This window comes from Spermophilus citellus (genome assembly GCF_964194105.1).
Source record: "Spermophilus citellus genome assembly, chromosome: 16".
NCBI lineage: Eukaryota > Metazoa > Chordata > Mammalia > Rodentia > Sciuridae > Spermophilus > Spermophilus citellus.
The window spans coordinates 87,104,046-87,121,752 of NC_138196.1; the positions used below are offsets into that span (position 1 = coordinate 87,104,046).

The window sequence follows — 17,707 nt, forward strand, 5'->3', positions numbered from 1 at the left end:
GGAGAGCTACATGAATAGAACACCAACAAAACAATGTGCTTCCTTATATACAAACAGAGATATGAAAAACTGTGGTATATGTGTAATAAGAATTGTGATGCAAAAAAAGTACATGCAGAAAGACACGAATTGGCGCGAACATACTTTATATACAGAGATATGAAAAATTATGCTCTATATATGTAATAAGGATTGTAATGCATTCCACTGTCATGTATTTAAAAAATAAAATCAATTAAAAAAAGAAAAAAAGCCAATGCGCTTCCCACAAGAGCATGCACATATGCACATGTATCTGACACATGGATACACAGTACACACACGAGCACCTAGCACAAAGGCCAAGAAAGGCTCCCACTCGGGACCTGGGCAGCATGTGTCATAGGGACCAGGAGAGAAATTTAGGGAGCTGCCTCACCTTAGAAAACGAGAAGACTGCTGCTGGGAAGAGGGATGAGCAGAAAGGAGATGAGACATGACAGATGGAGGTGAGAATAGTGAGTGACAGAAAGAGCCCATGAGAGCCAGCCAGACGGCAGCCACTCAAACCTGCACCACATACAGAGAGCAGAGCTGCAGCATGCAGGGGGCCTGTCATGAAGATGGCAGTCGGGTGACATCCCTGCACACAGACGCCTGACCAAACAGTGAGCCCACGACACGCGGGAGCTGCGCGGTGCTAGTCACCAAGGCGTGCAGCACAAGCACAGGCCAGAGGGCTCAGCCGTCAGCCTCAGGGCGCTCTCCCTGCGTACCTGGCAAAGCACCGACATACTTACTCACAGACTTGCTTTTGGTTTTCGGACGCCTGTGAGCTAACACAGCAGAATGACCTGAGACTGTCATTCCGAGAGGCAAGCTTCTAAAGTCAGGCCTTGTCTGGCGTCTGGAATACAGATTTGGGGGCCACCCTGACTGCTGTGGCTTCCAGTGCCCACGCCACCTGTGAGCAGGGCAGCCATGGTGCCACCCGAGCCTGGAATCCGGGATCCTGAACATAGGGCTGTCCATGGGGACAGACCCCAGTGATAGCCTGGGGCTCCAGGACTTGGGGAGGTTGCCTGCTGGACCGTGACGCCCACATGTGGTCACAGCTACTGCTGGAGCAGCCCAGAGTGTGTGGACTCCACGGGAGGGGACACAGGACACTGCCCTGTCTCCCTGCACTTCCTCTCCTCCACAGCTGCCTGTGCTCGCTGTGCTGTGACCCTTCACTGTGAGATCTCAGCATGGACCTGATTGTGCATGGTGCTGGGACCCTCCTGTGCATCACTGGACCCTGGTCCTGGGGACCCCCCATGGCGGTTTCAGAGCAGGGCAGAAGGTGGTTATCAACACTGTGACTCATGGATAAAGAGTTCCATGCTAACACCACTTCTGAGTGGAAGATCTCAGGGCAGGAGAGAGTAAGTTAGCACTGCAGGCATGCCACACTGGAAGTCTGCAGTGTCCCTCAGCAGAAGGACTGGATGTGGGACACTGAACTCCACCAGGCACACCCCTCCCAGTCCCCAGCCCTGTCTGACATCTTCTCTTCACAGTCTTACCAGAGACCACACTGCCTGTCAGTGGGATGGCCGGACGAATCCCATCCCCACCACCGGGTCCCTACAGAGGACTCCAGGGCCCCATATGCACACCTGCCTCAAGGGGGGGACACTGACCTGACATGTGGTGACAATGGAGGAAGGCTGCTGGGCAGGGCATGCTTGGTTTCCGTGCCCCTGGCAAGTAGGCTCTGCTGCCCTCCTCCTCTCCCAACACCTGGGTGAAGAAGACACACAAGAGCCACATGTCCCCAGTCGGGCAGCGGCAGCCAGCAGGTGATACACCCCAGCAGCACATCTGGTCTGTTTCAGAATCTGTACCACTCCTCTATGCTGCTTATTTGGATTATTCCCTGTTAATACATTAAATCAACCTAATATCAATTTCATATAAATTTATAAATTTCATATAAAATAATGTGTTTTCAGATACTAAGACTTTTTGTTCTCAAAATATAGTGTTTAAAGCTCAGTCTATAGATGGACTTCAATAAAATGTTTTAATTAGTATTAATTTCAATAACTTACAAAACATATTCAGTTTATCTTCAAACTAGCTCATCTTAACCCAAATATCTATGTCTAAAATACATCAAGGAAACGGAAACAAAGCCTGGAGTGATCGTCCCGCAGTTAAGGGCTGAGTGAATAGACTAACACCCTGATTCTCTGAAACAGACCCGCCACAGCCAGCTCTTCACCCCCCGCGGCCCACACTTGCAGGGCGAGGACACAGGGTCAGAGCGAGCCCCAAGAACCTTCCAGGACGTGGGCAGGCACGATTCCCCATCCTTGATAAGGAACGACGTGCAACCTAATCTGCACAGTTGGGAAATGGTCAGGAATCCAGGTGGGTGATACAAACACCCGCAGGCAGGCACAGTTGTCAGACAAGTGGCAAATCTACTTTCTACTTCAGGCTTAAAAAAGCGACCAACGCTGGCTATTCCAAGGAAACTTACTTGGCCAGAACCAAGGAACATGGGCATGTCCTAGCAGAGGGGCCCAAACCTGAGACTGGTGGATTGCAAGTGGGTGACCACATGTCACAGCAGCCACAGTGAGGCTCCAGGCTAGCAAGCCAAGACGAGCAAGTGCCTCACACCTGAACCTGGGCCTCCCAAGGGCACTCTCACACAACCGCCCTACTAGGTATTAGCCGGCACCCTACCGTCCAAGGCCAGCTGTCCCAGAACTTTGTTCATCCCAACCAGCTTCACCACACTAGATAGTGCCTGTTGTGGGTGTATCCACGACGAGGTGAGGAAAGGTCCCTGGGAAAACACATTTCCTTAGCACAAAACTGGCTCACACTGAGCCCCCATAGAGGGTCTCAGGACTACTAGCACACAGGAGTGGAATCCAGCCAAGGTTCCTGTCTTCCTCACTGGTCCCCGGGGCCTTATCCCATATCACTCACTCACTCACACACACACACACTCACTCACACACACACACACACACACGGCTTCTCCTAACAGTCTCCTGTGAAGCTGTCGACACATAACCAACCACCCAAGACTGGCAGTTAAGGGAACACCACTTATCTGCCATACCTCTGAGGGCTTCTTTGCCTGGGCTGCGGGCTCCTGGTATAGTCGGGGCACACCTGGAGGGCCCAGGAGGCTCTACTCACATGTCCAGCCTTTGGCAGCCCCTCTCTCTCCAGGATACTTCCAGATGGCTGGCCTAAGCATCCCTAAGTGGCCACAAGATGTGGCCACTGCCTTGAGCAGATCAAAACAGTACCATTTATGCCCCTTTCTATACATCAAGGCACGCCCCAAGGCCAGGCCAGATTCAGGAGTTCAGGAATCAGACTTCTTTTCTTCATTAAAAGGGTTGCAAAGAACTCAGTTGCCAACCCCATACCCCACCATGAAGCTGAAGAGATTTGCAGAGATTCCAAAGTAAGGGGCCTAACAACCTTCTAGAAGTTCAAGTATCAGAATCAACTGTCATGAAGAATGTCTACCTGGCGAGGCTGGAGTGTGTCCTAGATTAGACCAGGGCTGTTAAGTCCTTCCATGAGGTGGTGCCATCCTGACCTGTCCACCCCCTGAGCTGGACCCAAACCCATGGCCCTGCCTCACCTTCTGTCTTCTTCTTCTAGCCTCACCAGCATCTTTGTAAATAACACCTGCATCTAAGCTCACCTCAGCATGTTTGGTGGGGAAAACGGCAAAGTGGATGATTTAAACCATTTGCTACCTTCAGCCCTTCACCTCTGAGACTGTATGGATACTGGTTTCATTACTTTTTTACCTAAAGTAGACAAGCTATGGAAGAGCCAAGTCTGTGCATGTCTATCTCCTCTCGTCTATCACTTCTTGCACATGATGGCCGTCCTAGGCAGCATGACCCTTGAGCTCCAGAGGAGGACAAAGCCAGCTCTTCTCACCAGGAGGTCACCCTGGGCAGATGTCACCCATGATCAGCCCTCAATCTGACCTCAACACAGCTCCCTGGGGGCTCAACCCTGTCTTCCAGACCAAAACCAACCAAGAAGCAAGATCTTGTTACTAGGTTATCTTTCCCATATCCACTGCCCTAGAGATTAGATGCTATTTGGAATAATAAAAGGTGACATAAGGCCCTCCACTCTGCTTTGGAGAGGAGGATGTTCAGGCTCAGATTGGCCATCAGCGCCTTAAGTCTTTGTTATTGATTTTATGTACCGATGAATGTATGCATGTCTTCTCACATGCGAAAGAATTTAAGGGCACTTACAAAATAAGTGGGTGAGAAAATTGGGGCAAAGAGGAAAATGAAAGGAGAGGTACAGAGTGAAGCAGAGCTGTGGTTAATAAGCACCCAAACTTAAGATGTGGGACAGGTGGATGGACAGGGGTTTGGCAGGTGGAAAGAGCAGTGGATAGATGCGAGATGTCACAAAGCGATCGCGCATTTTGGTGTTTGTTTGTTTGTTTGTTTCCAGCAGCTGACGAATGCATCATCAGTCACATTCTTCTGGAATTCCAGGGGAGCGGTGGGCTGTGTGGCCCACCACAGATCCTCTGCAACACCCTAAGCCCAGCAGTGAGTTTCCTAGGGTGACTGTTGTGATGCCACAGAAGCAGCAGCAGTTGGGCCCCGGGATGAGGTAGGCCAGGAACACAGCCTCCATGGCCGGGGCTCAGCCCAAGCTCTCGAGGGAGGAACAAATCTCACAGCACTCAATGCAAGGACACCCTGGAACAAGTCTCTGCTTCTGTTTTCTGTCCTAGAGCTTTGAAAACATGGAGTAACGTGAACTTGGAGGTCCTGTCTGCACCACGAGCACATTCTGTATTGTCAGTTAAAGGCAAAATCCTAGATTGGCATCCAGCCATTTTGGAGTCCTGAAACTTGAGGACACACAGGAATCGACTCACCCTGACACCCCAGAGTATGAACCTGCAGGCCAAGCCAAAGGCCCACAGCACACAGGCTGACCCCCAACTCTTGCTGGCATGTCATGGGCTCCAGTCAAGCTCCAGGGTGGGTTGTGAAGCCACCAGAGTGCCCAACTAGAGCCAAGCCACCAGAGTGCCCAGCTAGAACCATGAAACTTCTTCACATCAAGTTGGCACAAGTGACAAACCTGAGTAGAATACGTGGTAGCCTGTGGTCAGGTGACAGGGCTGGCTGGAACTGCACCAGGGCACAGGTGACACAGCCTGAATTCTGGCAGCACTTCCCATGGGCTGCATGTCTTTCTACTTAGCACAAAGATGCCGTCTGAGCTAGAAGTGGGACCTGAGGGTTAAGAAGAATCCACACAGAAACGAACCATTCTGGTCCTAACATACTGATCCGCAGCCTTTCATTCAGGCGGTAATTACATAACATGACCAACTTTCTAGCAATGTCATTTCAGTTTATGAAAAATAAAGCCCTTCTGAGCATAGGAGACGTGTGTTTTTCTTTCCTCTGTTGGGGGCCACAGAGAGAAAGCAAGATGAAGGGCATTCTGTTCACCGGCTTGAAGTGACACTGGCCTCCAGAGAGGGCATAGGGAAGGACCCTGTGGCTGGAGCACTTACTTTGATTCCCCCAACCCAGACACCCCTCATCTTTCTTGGCTGGTGAATCAGCACATGGCGCTCGACATGCACAACCTTGATTCTTTGTGGACAGAGAAAGGTCTATGAATAACTTCAGTATCTGGGTAAAAAGAAATTTACTTGAAATATGTAGTCTTTCAAAGCAGTGAAATCTGACTTCAGCCCAGAGTTGAAATGCCATCACCTGGCACATGGCCAACAGAGACCTTCCCAGTGGAGAAACTGTGTACACGATCACCTTCTCAGCATGGCACCCTCTGTGCCTGCGACTCTGGGGTCCTGGGCCACAGAGGCCAGCCAACTGCCCCTCCATTCACACCAGCATCACTTCCTCATCCACATCACCTCACCCTGCACCATTTCGACAGACAAGTTGCATGTGGATAATGAAGGACTTAGTAAGGGTCTTCATGGTGTCACAGACCAGCAGAGTGAGAAACCCGCACTGAACTCATAGGTGTGTACAGTGGGTGCCTTGGGTCTCTTCCTCATTGCCAGGTGGGCACCTGTAGTCAGGAACCACCGCAGGAGTGCCACAGAACATGTGCTGCTAGAGCCAGAGCTCACACATGACCCAGGAATAATACCTACTGCAGACTCTGTGAATCACCTGCAGGCTGATGGAAATCAATGAAAGGGCATTTCACTGCCACTTGGCCTCAATGCACAGTGCTTCTTGCCCAGTTGTGAGCCACATCCCTGTCAACAGGCTGGTGGAGACCAGCAAATTCACTAGCTGATCCTCCTGGACTTGTTTGCCAAGAAATTAAAAGCCTTGAAAATCTTCAGTTCACAAGAAATTCAGGGGCTTTAGAACTACTAAATGCAACCCTTCCTACTACTTCAACAAAGACTGCCCTCTGCCTTTTTGAGTCAAATATGTGAACCGCCCAAGCACTACTCCCTGTCACCAGCCCTACTGCTTGCTGAGGTCTGATGAGGTTGATCGCCTCACAGAGCCTGTGGAATAGTGTGTGTGGCTTGACATCCAACAGGACCTACAAGGATGTTGCAAAATTCAGCACCCTGTTGCCAATGGTAACTTCAGTCAAGGGTTTGTTTAGCTGGTGTACGAGAAGGCTTTGCGCAGTCCCCAGAAGGCATTCAGGAACATGCCAGGGAAAGGCTGTACCTGGCAAACGTGAGGATGTGGCCTTAACATGCCAGCTCAAGAGAAGTGACACGGTAAGGGCACCACCCACCCTATTCAGCATGGCACAGCTTGAAACAGACCCTGGTGGGATCATTCAAACCCCAGAAACCAACAAACACAACAAATCAGGGTCCTGCCCTCCCTCCCTGACCTGGCCCCAGGGAGTTTTATTCAACATTGACCAACATCAACCCAGCCAGACGCAATGCCTGGGGTGGTGGTGCTCAAGTCTCAGGTAAGCTTACCAGGTGTTTGCAAATAAGGAACAAGCAGGCCCACAAACACATGGGAAACACTAACACCTTTCACCCACTTTTTAACACACAGTGCTTCATGGGCTCCTGGCATCCACTATCAAGTAGAAACCCAATGCACTCCAAAACTCAAGTGCCACCCCATGCTTAACCTATCCATCTGAGGTCTCGTCATTTGGTTTCTCTCATCAGTCTGCAAGGAGAGAATGGCTGACCTGCTCACTATCCGCTCATTCCTGAAACTTCTCATTCTTGGCTGGGGGACAGGCACTCTCCCGATGAGCACAAGGTAAGTGCTCTGAGGCCACTACGCTCTCATCAGAGCAGCCTGAATGCAAGGCAGAGCAACACAGGTTCCTATGAGCATGACTCCTCAACAACAGGCACTTCTGAAACAAACTCCATTGGCAACCAAGACAAGGAAGACGGAAACTCTCAGAACAAAATAATCCACACTGGTTCCCATGTGAACCTCCTTGTCAGGAAACACGTGCTCACAGTCTGCCACCGTCCTTCACGTGCAGTTCCATTGGTGTGTTCTTCATACCTAAGCTGCACACACCCTCTCATGAAAGAGCCCATGCGGAGAGATTAATCAACATGCTATTGCATTCTGCACCAAGGAGCAGAGGTTTCTTCCCAGGAAGGTAGGGATGGAAAGCAAGGAAGCAACTGTAGGAGGCCACAGTGGCCTGCAGGGAAAATGGCCTGCAAAGTAGGGATGGGCACAGCCCAAGAAGCAGCCAGCCACAGCCCAGGATATGCACGGGAGCCACTGCCCACAGATGCTTCCAGATCCAGAGGGACTGGCTATGTGCCTGGACTGCCTCCAGCCCACCAAGACCCGCCAGCCATGCAGGATACAGGAGCGGCCCCACAGTGCCCAGGCTCCCTCCTTTCATAGCCTGCCCAGAGTGTCTGGAGACGGGCCAGCAGCACTTCTCATCAGCACCCAATGCTAGTAATGGTTAGCACTGGGTTCAGGCAGAGATAGTGACCAGGGGATCCCAAACACCAGCAGAGCCCAGTTGCCAAGGAGCCAAGCCTCCTGGACAGCCCTGCTTCAGAGCCCTTCCTGCACCCCCAGCCTCATGGTTGGGCTTTCATGCAGGCTCAAGACCCAAGGCATGACAGGAGCCAATTAGATGTCACCAGAAGAAGAAAAGGCAGAATGTTTGCATGTAAAGGCTGAATCAAACCCAGGCCTCATGCTCCCTAGGCAAGTGCACTACCTTCAAGCCACATCCAGGCCTCAGCCGTGTTCTCTGAGAGCTGTCCGCACTTAGGTCTGTGTTTCCAAGAAAGGGATAGAGTCTGTAGCCATGCTCCTCCCTCATTAAAGAAGCATGACCCTGCCTGTCCTCAGTTCTCCCAAGAGCAGATTTTGTCTTTCAAAAGCAGCACTGTTTAATTCAGGACACATACTATATATACAGCTAAGGGCTTAGACAGCACTTCTAAAATAAGGAAGAATCAAACAGAAGATAGAAGCAACGACTCATCTAGAAGTAGATCTTTTTAAAATTGTAGTAAAATACACATAACATAAAATTCATATTAACCACTTTGAAGGGCACAGTTTGGAGGCATCAGGCACAGTCATGTTGTCACGCAGCCATTATCACCATCCACCTGCAGAACTTTTAATCTCCTTCACCAACTGTGCAAGCTCATCTGTGAAATCAGGAGGGTCGAACACACTGCTCGTATTCCTAAGGAGCTTGACATGTCACTGAGGTGCAGAGCGGCCACAGGCTCCCAGCAACATTCCCTGTGGTCACACAGCCCTGCACACCTCAGAGCCCATCAGATGGTTAAACGGAAGCTCTGGTACATCTGTCCACTGACGAGTAACAACTCACCCAGAACCTCTCCTTCCCATGGGAGGCAGTTCATTCCCTCTGCATAGTGAACCTCAGGTTCCCACAACCTAATGCAGGCGAAGCACATCATGGTACAAAAGAGCATGTCCAGGAATGGCCTAGGCGGAGTCCTGGTCAAGCCCCAGGGGAGGTGGCCTGACCGCCTGAGGGCTAGGACAACAGAGCACCTCAAGGTGGTAATACATTCCACAGCATCAGGAAGTGCTGCACAAAACAAAGTGCGAGAACTCACTGCAATGCTTAGAATCACCACCGTCCTCAAGGGACCTTGCTTAGCCACGGACGCGCTTCTTCATGGCTCACATGTGTCTCAGAATCAGAGCAGTGACTGGAACATGGGATTGATCTGGAAGCAAATTCCTCCCTGTGAGACTCAGGTGGGGAGCAGGGTTTGCAGCCATCTTCGGTCCTTTGCATGTGGCGCGCTCATGTTTTCACTGCTGATAAAGACTTCCAGAGAATAAACAGGCTCAAAAACACCCAAACACATTCTAAACCTGCTTCTCTAGAAGCAGGAAATAGGCTCAAATTCATAGCCAAGATATTTCAGTGGCTAAAAACCAAACATGAACAGTTCCATAAATATTTTTAAAAAGAATGTGATTGGTAGCATAATCCACCCAATTCCTAAGTAAAAGATAAAGCCCTGTTTCCCTGTTACACTTTACACCAGGATGCGTGACATTAACTGTGCCTTTCGGCCCCTCAGTCCGGCGCTTGCAAGCTGGCTGGGCAGGATGCCACTCATGTCACAGTAGGGCAAATCCAACTGACCATCACCCGACAGCGCATTGTGGTCAATTCTGTGTCCGTCAGAAAATAGTAAGGTAAGGTGAGCAGACCTGCTTCTTACCAACAGCAGTATCCTGCCGCACACACCAACCAGACAGAACCAGCCTTCCCAAGGAGGAGGACGCACACTCCAACTTTCCTCAGACTGCAGTTTCTTTGATGAAAACAACTCACACTAGAAGCTCCAAGAAACGAGCAACCAAAACACTATCCACAGGATAACCTGCCCCAGGCCAACTCAATCTCCTCTTTCTCACTGAAACAACAGCCTCCCAAAGGGGTTTTTACACCCTCTATGCCCATCGTGTTTCCTCAGGAGCAATTAGAGCACCCGGCTGACATGCAGCCACACAGGTCTGTCCACAGTGTGGGACTGCACAGACACAGCGTGGAGGGTCCCACTCCAGGACACCTGCTGGTGGCTGCCAAGACCCCAGGAGATGACCTGCAGCCAGTTCTTAACATGGCCAAGGCAGGGCCCCACGACGGTGGGCTTCAAACACACCCACACAAGCCAACAGTGGATCTCTTAGTAAACAAGTACAATGAGCGAATGAAACGGCTTTAAACCAATGAATTCCACTTTATAAAACCACAGCTTCCCTTAGAAGTCCAGGACATCAGTCTGCTAAGTCCTGTGTCAGCAAAGACAGACCTCTGCGCTCCGCTTGCAACCCACTGCACAAACAGAGATGTTGGTTTTGGCTTTGTTCAGTGAACATATCATCTTGCACTAAAAGCCCACGACACCCAGGTCAGGCATCACACCTCTCCATACTGCCGCAGACATGCAGCCTGTGGCCACAAATCAGAAGAATAATGGGTACCTGTGTTCCTGTCTGGTAGCACACAGCAATGCTTCTGCAGAATGCCAGGCAGAACCTGTTTCAAAACAAATAAATAAAATGCATTTGGTTATTATTCGGGCAGAGGGAGGCATCTCATTAACTGTTGCAAGCGTTTTTCTAATAAGGTTGTTCAATGTTGCACAAGGTCCACAGGCCCAGGACAGTCTGGCAAGTTAAGTGGCACAGAACATACACTTCTCATCAGTAAGGCTGATCAGGTAAGTGCGGCCTACACACATGCTCCACGGTGAGGCTGCCATTCAGGGATGTGCTCCTGAGAGATGGCAAAATGGTGTTCGAGGGGCTGCTGACAGAAGGTAAGTGGGCCTGCCAATTTTTATGATGGCTTTTAAAATATTAGATGCATCTAGAGCCTGAAAGTGGTACCTCGCTGGGACCTCATTTCAGGTCTTTGAGGATCTGAGCCCAGGCACTTTCATCAGGGATGAGTTTGTGTGAAGAGAAAGGTTGTGTCCACACCCATAGCTGGGCAGTGGCAGGGAGGCATGGTAACAACAGAAGATGGTTTTCCAAGAAAGCCCCACAATGCAAAGCACCAGCTGCAAAAATCTGCAGCACAAGAGGTCTCGGCGGAAATCTATCATCATGCTTCCTAAAGAACACCAGAGCAGGGCTGAACCTCCAGGTCACATGTTCCAGGCCATGAGGCAGCAGCATCCCTCAGCCCCAGAGGAACCACAAGACACCTCCAGGAGGCCCACAGGACCTACAGTATAGCCATGCCTGCCAGGCAGAGGGAGCCCGGGAACCCAAAGAAGCACCATCCTGACAGGAGCCCTCAACCAGCTCAGGCTGGCCCAGAGAAGGGAAAGGCCTCACAGACATCATGAAGGAAAACACAGGGTCTTCTCCTCCATCCCTCTCCAGCTCTCCCATGCTGAGAAAAGAACGATCCTCTCCTAAAGATTACTGTCCAACGCAAGATGGCACTGCCCATTGTCAACCCGACTAACCCTAACAGAAAGTGAAATAAAGCAATAATCAAATTAGTAACCAAAGTGCCATGCACAATACGAAGTTCACGTTCAGAAATCCTGGCTTGGTGGGATCAGAGTGAGCACCTGCAAGACCCTCAGTCATCAGCCTCCCGGAGCATGAGGAGGGTAGCAGAGTAGATATGCCATAGTGGCACCATGCCCTCCCCGGGCCTGTCACTCCTGATACCCTGCTCTCCCTGCCCTGCCAGGATGAGAGTGCACACACCCTCTCTCCTCTCCCCTCCCCGACACACAACTGAAAACCAGTGGTCTCGGACCTCATGGCCCTGCCCTCCCACTCCGCGGTGAGGGCTCTGCACATCCCATTCCCAGCACGTTCCGAAGGGCCTGCAAGCCAAGGCCAGGCCCAGTAGCTAGTCGCCCTCAGAAGACGTGAAACGCCCTGTAAGGTGGAAAGGCAGCGTGCTGATCCACCTGCAGACTGGAAATGCACGTGTCCTTGGGGAGTTCTACTGAGTCCCATGGTCAAGCTTGCCTGTCCAGAGAACCTGCCTCGGGCAATACCCTGCCAGCTTCCAGAGGGGACAGAGCTGACCAGCCAACCACAGCCCACCCCAGCAGATCCACCAGGAGGCTGTGCTAGGTCCGGGTTTCTGAGGAAGGAACTCAGTGTCCCTCCCACACCCCAACGCTAGTCCTCAGTCCCAGCCTCACAGCGGACATCCCTCAGAGCACACAGAGGATGCCGAGCAGAGGCCAGGCGCCAAACACCCTGCTCCACCCTGACGTGGGCACAGCTGTGTCCAGATGGAAATTAAGTGGGAGTGACACAGGTGACTGTGGAGTGGCCATGGGTTATTGGGAGCAGGTGGGTGAGGGGGATTCAGGAGTCCGTGCCGGTGGCCCACTTCAGTCTAGCTCTGCCACTTGCCCCCAGCCAACTCCTTCCTCCTCAGTGTGGCAGCCTGAGCGCTTGCCAGGGCCCTCTGAACCAGGGCTCTACCAGCCACAGATGCCGTGGCAGTAAGGACTCCCACCATGGTAGACGAGGGGATTCTGAAGGCAACAGACTCACTCAGAGGGCCACTCAATGGTGGTCTGACAGGACACCCGCTCTCCCCCATCTGAAGGGAGTCCTCCTTCTGGGCTGTGTCCTGGGCCAGTGTGTGGGGAGGACAGCTGGAAAGCAGCCAGCAGCTGTCAACATGCCCTCGTTCCTGTAGGAGCAGCAGGAGGATGAACAGAGGAGGCCTGAGGGTGGGACCCCTCCCATTCCAACTCCTGGCCACCCCCACCTGCCCCAGCTGCTACCAGCCAACGAAGCCCCACAGTCCCAGGCTCTCTCCACAGGGCCCCTCACTCCCTGCCATGATCACAAATCCCTTTCTGAACACACCAGAAGCTTTTTATTCAACTCCACACAGCAAAACCAAAGGATCAAGGGAAATCACTAACAGCCAGTGGCAGAATTCACCTTGATGTTCCCAAAGGCTGACAATCTGTGTTCAAAGCAGTGCTTCCATCTAATCCTGACAACTCCCACTAGCCACGGGCGCAGGAAGACATGTGTTCAGTCTCAGAGCTGAGCACACTCACTGCTCAGCCGGGCTGGAGGGAGCCAGGCAGGCCCACAGGGTGGCTTCTTCCTCTCTGAAGGGCTTCCAGGAGACAGCAAGGCAGAATGGAATCATCCTGCTGCCTAAGACTGGGAGAAGTTCAATTCCACGAAGCCCGCTCCTTCCGTAGGCCTACCTCCTGGGAGTAACTGGAAACACAGCACTCTACACGCCGCTGGCTGCCCAAGCCCTCACCCACATTCTCCACCTGCTCTGAGGAACTGCCCCTACCAACGTGGTTGTCATGGGACCCTCTGTCCTGAAAATGCTGGCTCCAGCCCCCTTCCACTTTAAATTACCTTCTCTGACCAAAAGTAGACTCGGGGGGACTGAAATACAATCCCCCAGGTTGGTGTGTGCTTGTGCAACATGGCAGTCACCACTGGGCACCCTGGGCACATGTAAATTCATGAGAATAACTAAAATTCAAAACTCGGATGCACAGTTGTGCTGGCCACACTTCGCGCTCTCGCAAGCATGGCACCCAGGCTGCCTCATGGGATGGTGTGGAGCACCACCACCTTCCAGGGAGAAACAGGCCAGGGCAGGGGCAGGGTGCTCACCTCTCAGGCAGCACCAAGACAGAAAGCTAGACCACCCACAGCCAGGGCCAGGGGGAGGGCGCTCACCACTCAGGCAGCACTGAGACAGAAAGCTAGACCACCCACAGCCAGCCAGGAAAACAGTCTCAGAGAAGGGAAGGAGAAGGAGAGGACTGGGAAATCTCATTTCTGACCGCAGCTGGTCGCAGCCACAAGTACGGTTCCTTAACAGCCTACAGACACGAACAACCACAGAGGCACTTCCCTTGGACCAGAGGACCCTCACCCCCACCCTTGTGCTGATTAAAGCTTAGAAATCACTTTTCTCCAGATCCGCTGAAAATGACAAGATAGAATTCATTGGCCCCCTTTCTAAACCCTATATTCCATCTATGGGGACAAATCAAGTCCATAAAAATCCCTGGACAACAGGCAGCTGTGTGTGCCCCCTCTTGGGACCCTTCCCTCTACAGGAGACCTTCTTTCTATTGCTCTAATAAATCCTGTTACTTTGCTCTCGCCTTTGTGTCTGAAGATTTCATTCTTTAAATTCACAAGACAAAGAATGCAATCCCATGCTCTGTGCTGACCTTAGTCCTGTCCTCCCCCAAGTCCTAGGTGACTGTGCCTGTGGCCTGTCCACAGACCCCAGGACTGCCAGCTCTCCTCTACACCCCTCAGGACAGCTTCAGAGTCTGTCCCTGGGCCGTAGGCCCTCCCTCCTCTTCCCGACCTCTGGGACTGAGGGTCTGGAGTGAGAACGTGGGCAGTTCACTGCAGTGAGGTTCACATGAGCTGAGCACTCTGCCGTGGGACGGGTCCCCTGTGGATGTCATGACAAGGCACCTCACACAGGGCAATTTAGCAACAAAAATGTCCTGCCTTGCAGTCCTGGGTATAGGCAGGGCTCCATGCCCACAGCAGGCTCTGGGGAAGGTCCCTCCTGCCCCTTTCAGTCCCTGGGGGCTCCAGGCACTCCCCGGCTCATGGCCATGTTACTCTGCTTGTTGACTCCACGTGACCTTGACCTGGTGCCTGTCCGAGGGGTCTTCCCTGATATGTGTGGGTGCCGAAGCTTCCCCTTCTCTGAGGACACTCCTGATATATTGGAGCCCACCCCAGTGACCTTATCCCAGCTTGGTTCAATCTGCCAGGACCCATCTCCAAATCAGTACACATCCCAGCACCCAAGCACCCATGCTGGCGAACACAATCCAACCCATAACCTGGCAAAGCCTGGCAATTAGGAGTCCAAGTCAGTTGTCATTCCTAACTGCTGCTTGTCAGCAAGTCTCTAAGATCTCTGAGCCTCAGCTGCCTTATCCATAAAATGGGCAAACACACCACATGGAGGTGGTGAGAACAGAAGCACCGAGGTCGCATAGTGACGGGGTGTGATCAGCAACCAGGGAGCGGTAGCTGCTACATCTCACCATGCTGACAACCAATCCACTGCAGTGCACGGGCTCTGAACTGTCATCACGGCTCCTCCACAGCCACACCAGTGCACGCTGTGGGGCCCACCACGGTCCATGATGCCTCCTGGGGCTCAGCAGCGGTCCTGACTCTATATGTCTGCTCATGAACTGCTTCTGGTCCAGTCTGCACACCACTCACACATGGCGCACTCCACGGCAAAACCCTGCTACCATCAAACCTGCTAAGTAGCTTCATAAAACATCCTCATTTTCCTAATACTTGGCCCTGACCAGCCTGTGGCTATTTCCAGATATGAAAGGACAAAAATGCCCTGGCACTAACAAAATTAAAGAACACATGAGAGGCGACCACAGCCTGCTCATGCCCTGCTGCCTGGTGCTTCTTCAACACTCAGTTCAGAGTCCCCTCCACAGGTAGCCTTCTGGCCCACTGGGCCACTTCCCTCCCCCCTGCATTTAGCTCTCAGGTCAGCCTCCATCATGTCCTACTTCAACCTCCCTGTCTCCTTGCTTCTCCCCTGACCCCTGGGATGGCCCCTCCCGTTCCCACATGCAAGGAGTGCCCCCAGGACAGAAGTTGGGGTCCTCGGACTTGTCCCCTCCACCACTGCTTGCACTGCTGCCCCCTGCAATGTTTTCCTGAGTGCTCTGGTTTGCTTTCAGCTGCCCCTTGCAGCACCCAGGCCCCTCGCAGACTCGCACGTTATCCCACAAGCAGAGGAGTAACAGGGACTCAGTAGTACCGTGCATGAGGTAGCTACTGAGCAGAGGACACCGGTGATGGCTGGAGGAGACACCACACTCAGTGGTCCATGGGGACCCATCTGGGTCACCACCAGGGCTCCCCGTCTGCCTTGCCTCCCCCTCCCCTCTAGCCTGTGTCCTGTTGCCAGGCTGGTGATGGTCACCTGCAGTGAATCCGCCGGCTCCATGGGGTTTGAATCCTCCTGGACTGCACAGGGAAGTCTCCAGTTGAGCTAAAGGTCTCTCTCCCTCTCCCCCTTGCCAAGGCTGTCCTGCTCACTGGAGACATTCTAGGAATTAGCAGCCACTGCTCCAAACCAAGCAGCAGAGCTCTTAGCAAACTCCTTCATGCTAGGACTCCATTTCCTTCTCTGAGAAATGGAAACAGTGACATGTCGCAGGGTGCTAGAGCAAGAAAGATGTGGGTACAATGCTGTGTGGCACACTGGCCTGGCACAGACGAAATTAAAGTGTCCCAGGTGTGACAGTCGGGATGTGCTTCCAGCAGAAAAGGCTAGTCTTGCCAGTAGGCTTCCCCTCTACCCCTCAAATGGTTCCAAAAGTCAGTCCCAAGTTCCCTGAAAGCCTACATGAAGCTTCTGCTCATGCCCTGCTGCCTGGTGCTTCTTCAACATCTACTGGAGACATCTACTCCCCACAGCCCTGACACCCCAGGCTCTCCCCAAGTGCCTGCATGCACATCTAGATGATTCCTTAACACCTGGGGCTCTTGGCTCTCCTCTGGACCTACACACCCCTCCCACAGGCCTGAGAGTCTGTTTTGGACCAGTCAGCTCCTGCACTTTGTTTCTTAGAAGATAAACTCTCGGGGCTGGGGATGTGGCTCAAGCGGTAGCACGCTCGCCTGGCATGCGTGCGGCCCGGGTTCGATCCTCAGCCACATACAAAGATGTTGTGTCCGCCGAAAGCTAAAAAATAAATATTAAAAAAAAAAAAGAAGATAAACTCTCCACTTTTTATTAATAAAAAACTTCATCATTCATTTCTTCTGTAAGGAATTCAAATGCAATAGAGGTTGGATAAGCAATGATTACTTCAATTAGAGCTTTCAACCTAATGTACTTTTCAACTCTGCATGTACCTGATTTTGATAATAGAGAATTTTGTCCTTCAATTTTTATAAAGCAAGAACATTTATCATCTCCTCTCTTCTTTTACTGACAAGTTCTTCAGCACCCAGGCCCTTAGCCAGGTTCGGTGAGCTCTCCCCAGCCACCTTCAGCTAAAGAGGTGCCTCAGGTCTGCTCTAGGACCTGAGCATCGCCTGCTCAATGGAGAGGAGACAATGACAACCATGCACCAGAGAGACCTGGTCCACTTCTGCATGGCCGTGTCTCTGCTCTGCCTCTTCACCTGTGCTGTGGACAGTGGTCAAGAGGACACCTGCAGCTCTCACAGCTAGATGAGAACCTGCGTCTCTCCTGACTCCCAGCCCACAGGCTATCCCAGCGTGACCACAGCTCCTCAGGCTCAGCCTGGTAATGGACAAGGATCTGTGGCTTTGCTGGCTGTAAGGAGTCCTATACCCTCCAGACCTTGGATGGAGAGGCACAGAGATCGTCAGGCCTTTGAAGAAAGCTCCCACTGAGAGAGAAAAAGAGAAACCGATGGACTTGGGCTGGGGGCAGCATCTGTGAAGCTTCCTCCTGCTCACCGAGCTTGTTCTGCTCTGCCACAGAGGAGAGAGCAGCAGTTCACAGTCCGTCCAGACTTAGGCAAGGGAAAGCCTTGCTGTGCAGACCTCTTACCGAGCACTTGCATTCCCTCAGCCTGAAGTGCCACCTATGAAGCACTCTTCAAGCCAGCTCACTGACAGAGGCACCCGTCCACCTTGGCCAGCGGGGCTGCAGTGAAGCACCGCCC

At 52.2% G+C, this 17,707-nt stretch overlaps 1 protein-coding gene across 2 annotated transcripts in view; it reads right to left on the reverse strand.

Moving 5' to 3' along the window:
* DLGAP2 (DLG associated protein 2) overlaps window positions 1–17,707 on the reverse strand; it is a 692,077-nt gene that overhangs the window by 512,148 nt on the left and 162,222 nt on the right. For both annotated transcript variants that reach the window (XR_014019175.1, XM_081269687.1), the window contains one exon: window positions 10,503–10,557. Coding sequence is in view for 1 of the 2 variants with exons in the window: in XM_081269687.1 (XP_081125813.1) it covers window positions 10,503–10,557 (55 nt within the window). In the remaining variant the exon portion in view is untranslated. The remainder of the gene's footprint in view (window positions 1–10,502; window positions 10,558–17,707) is intronic.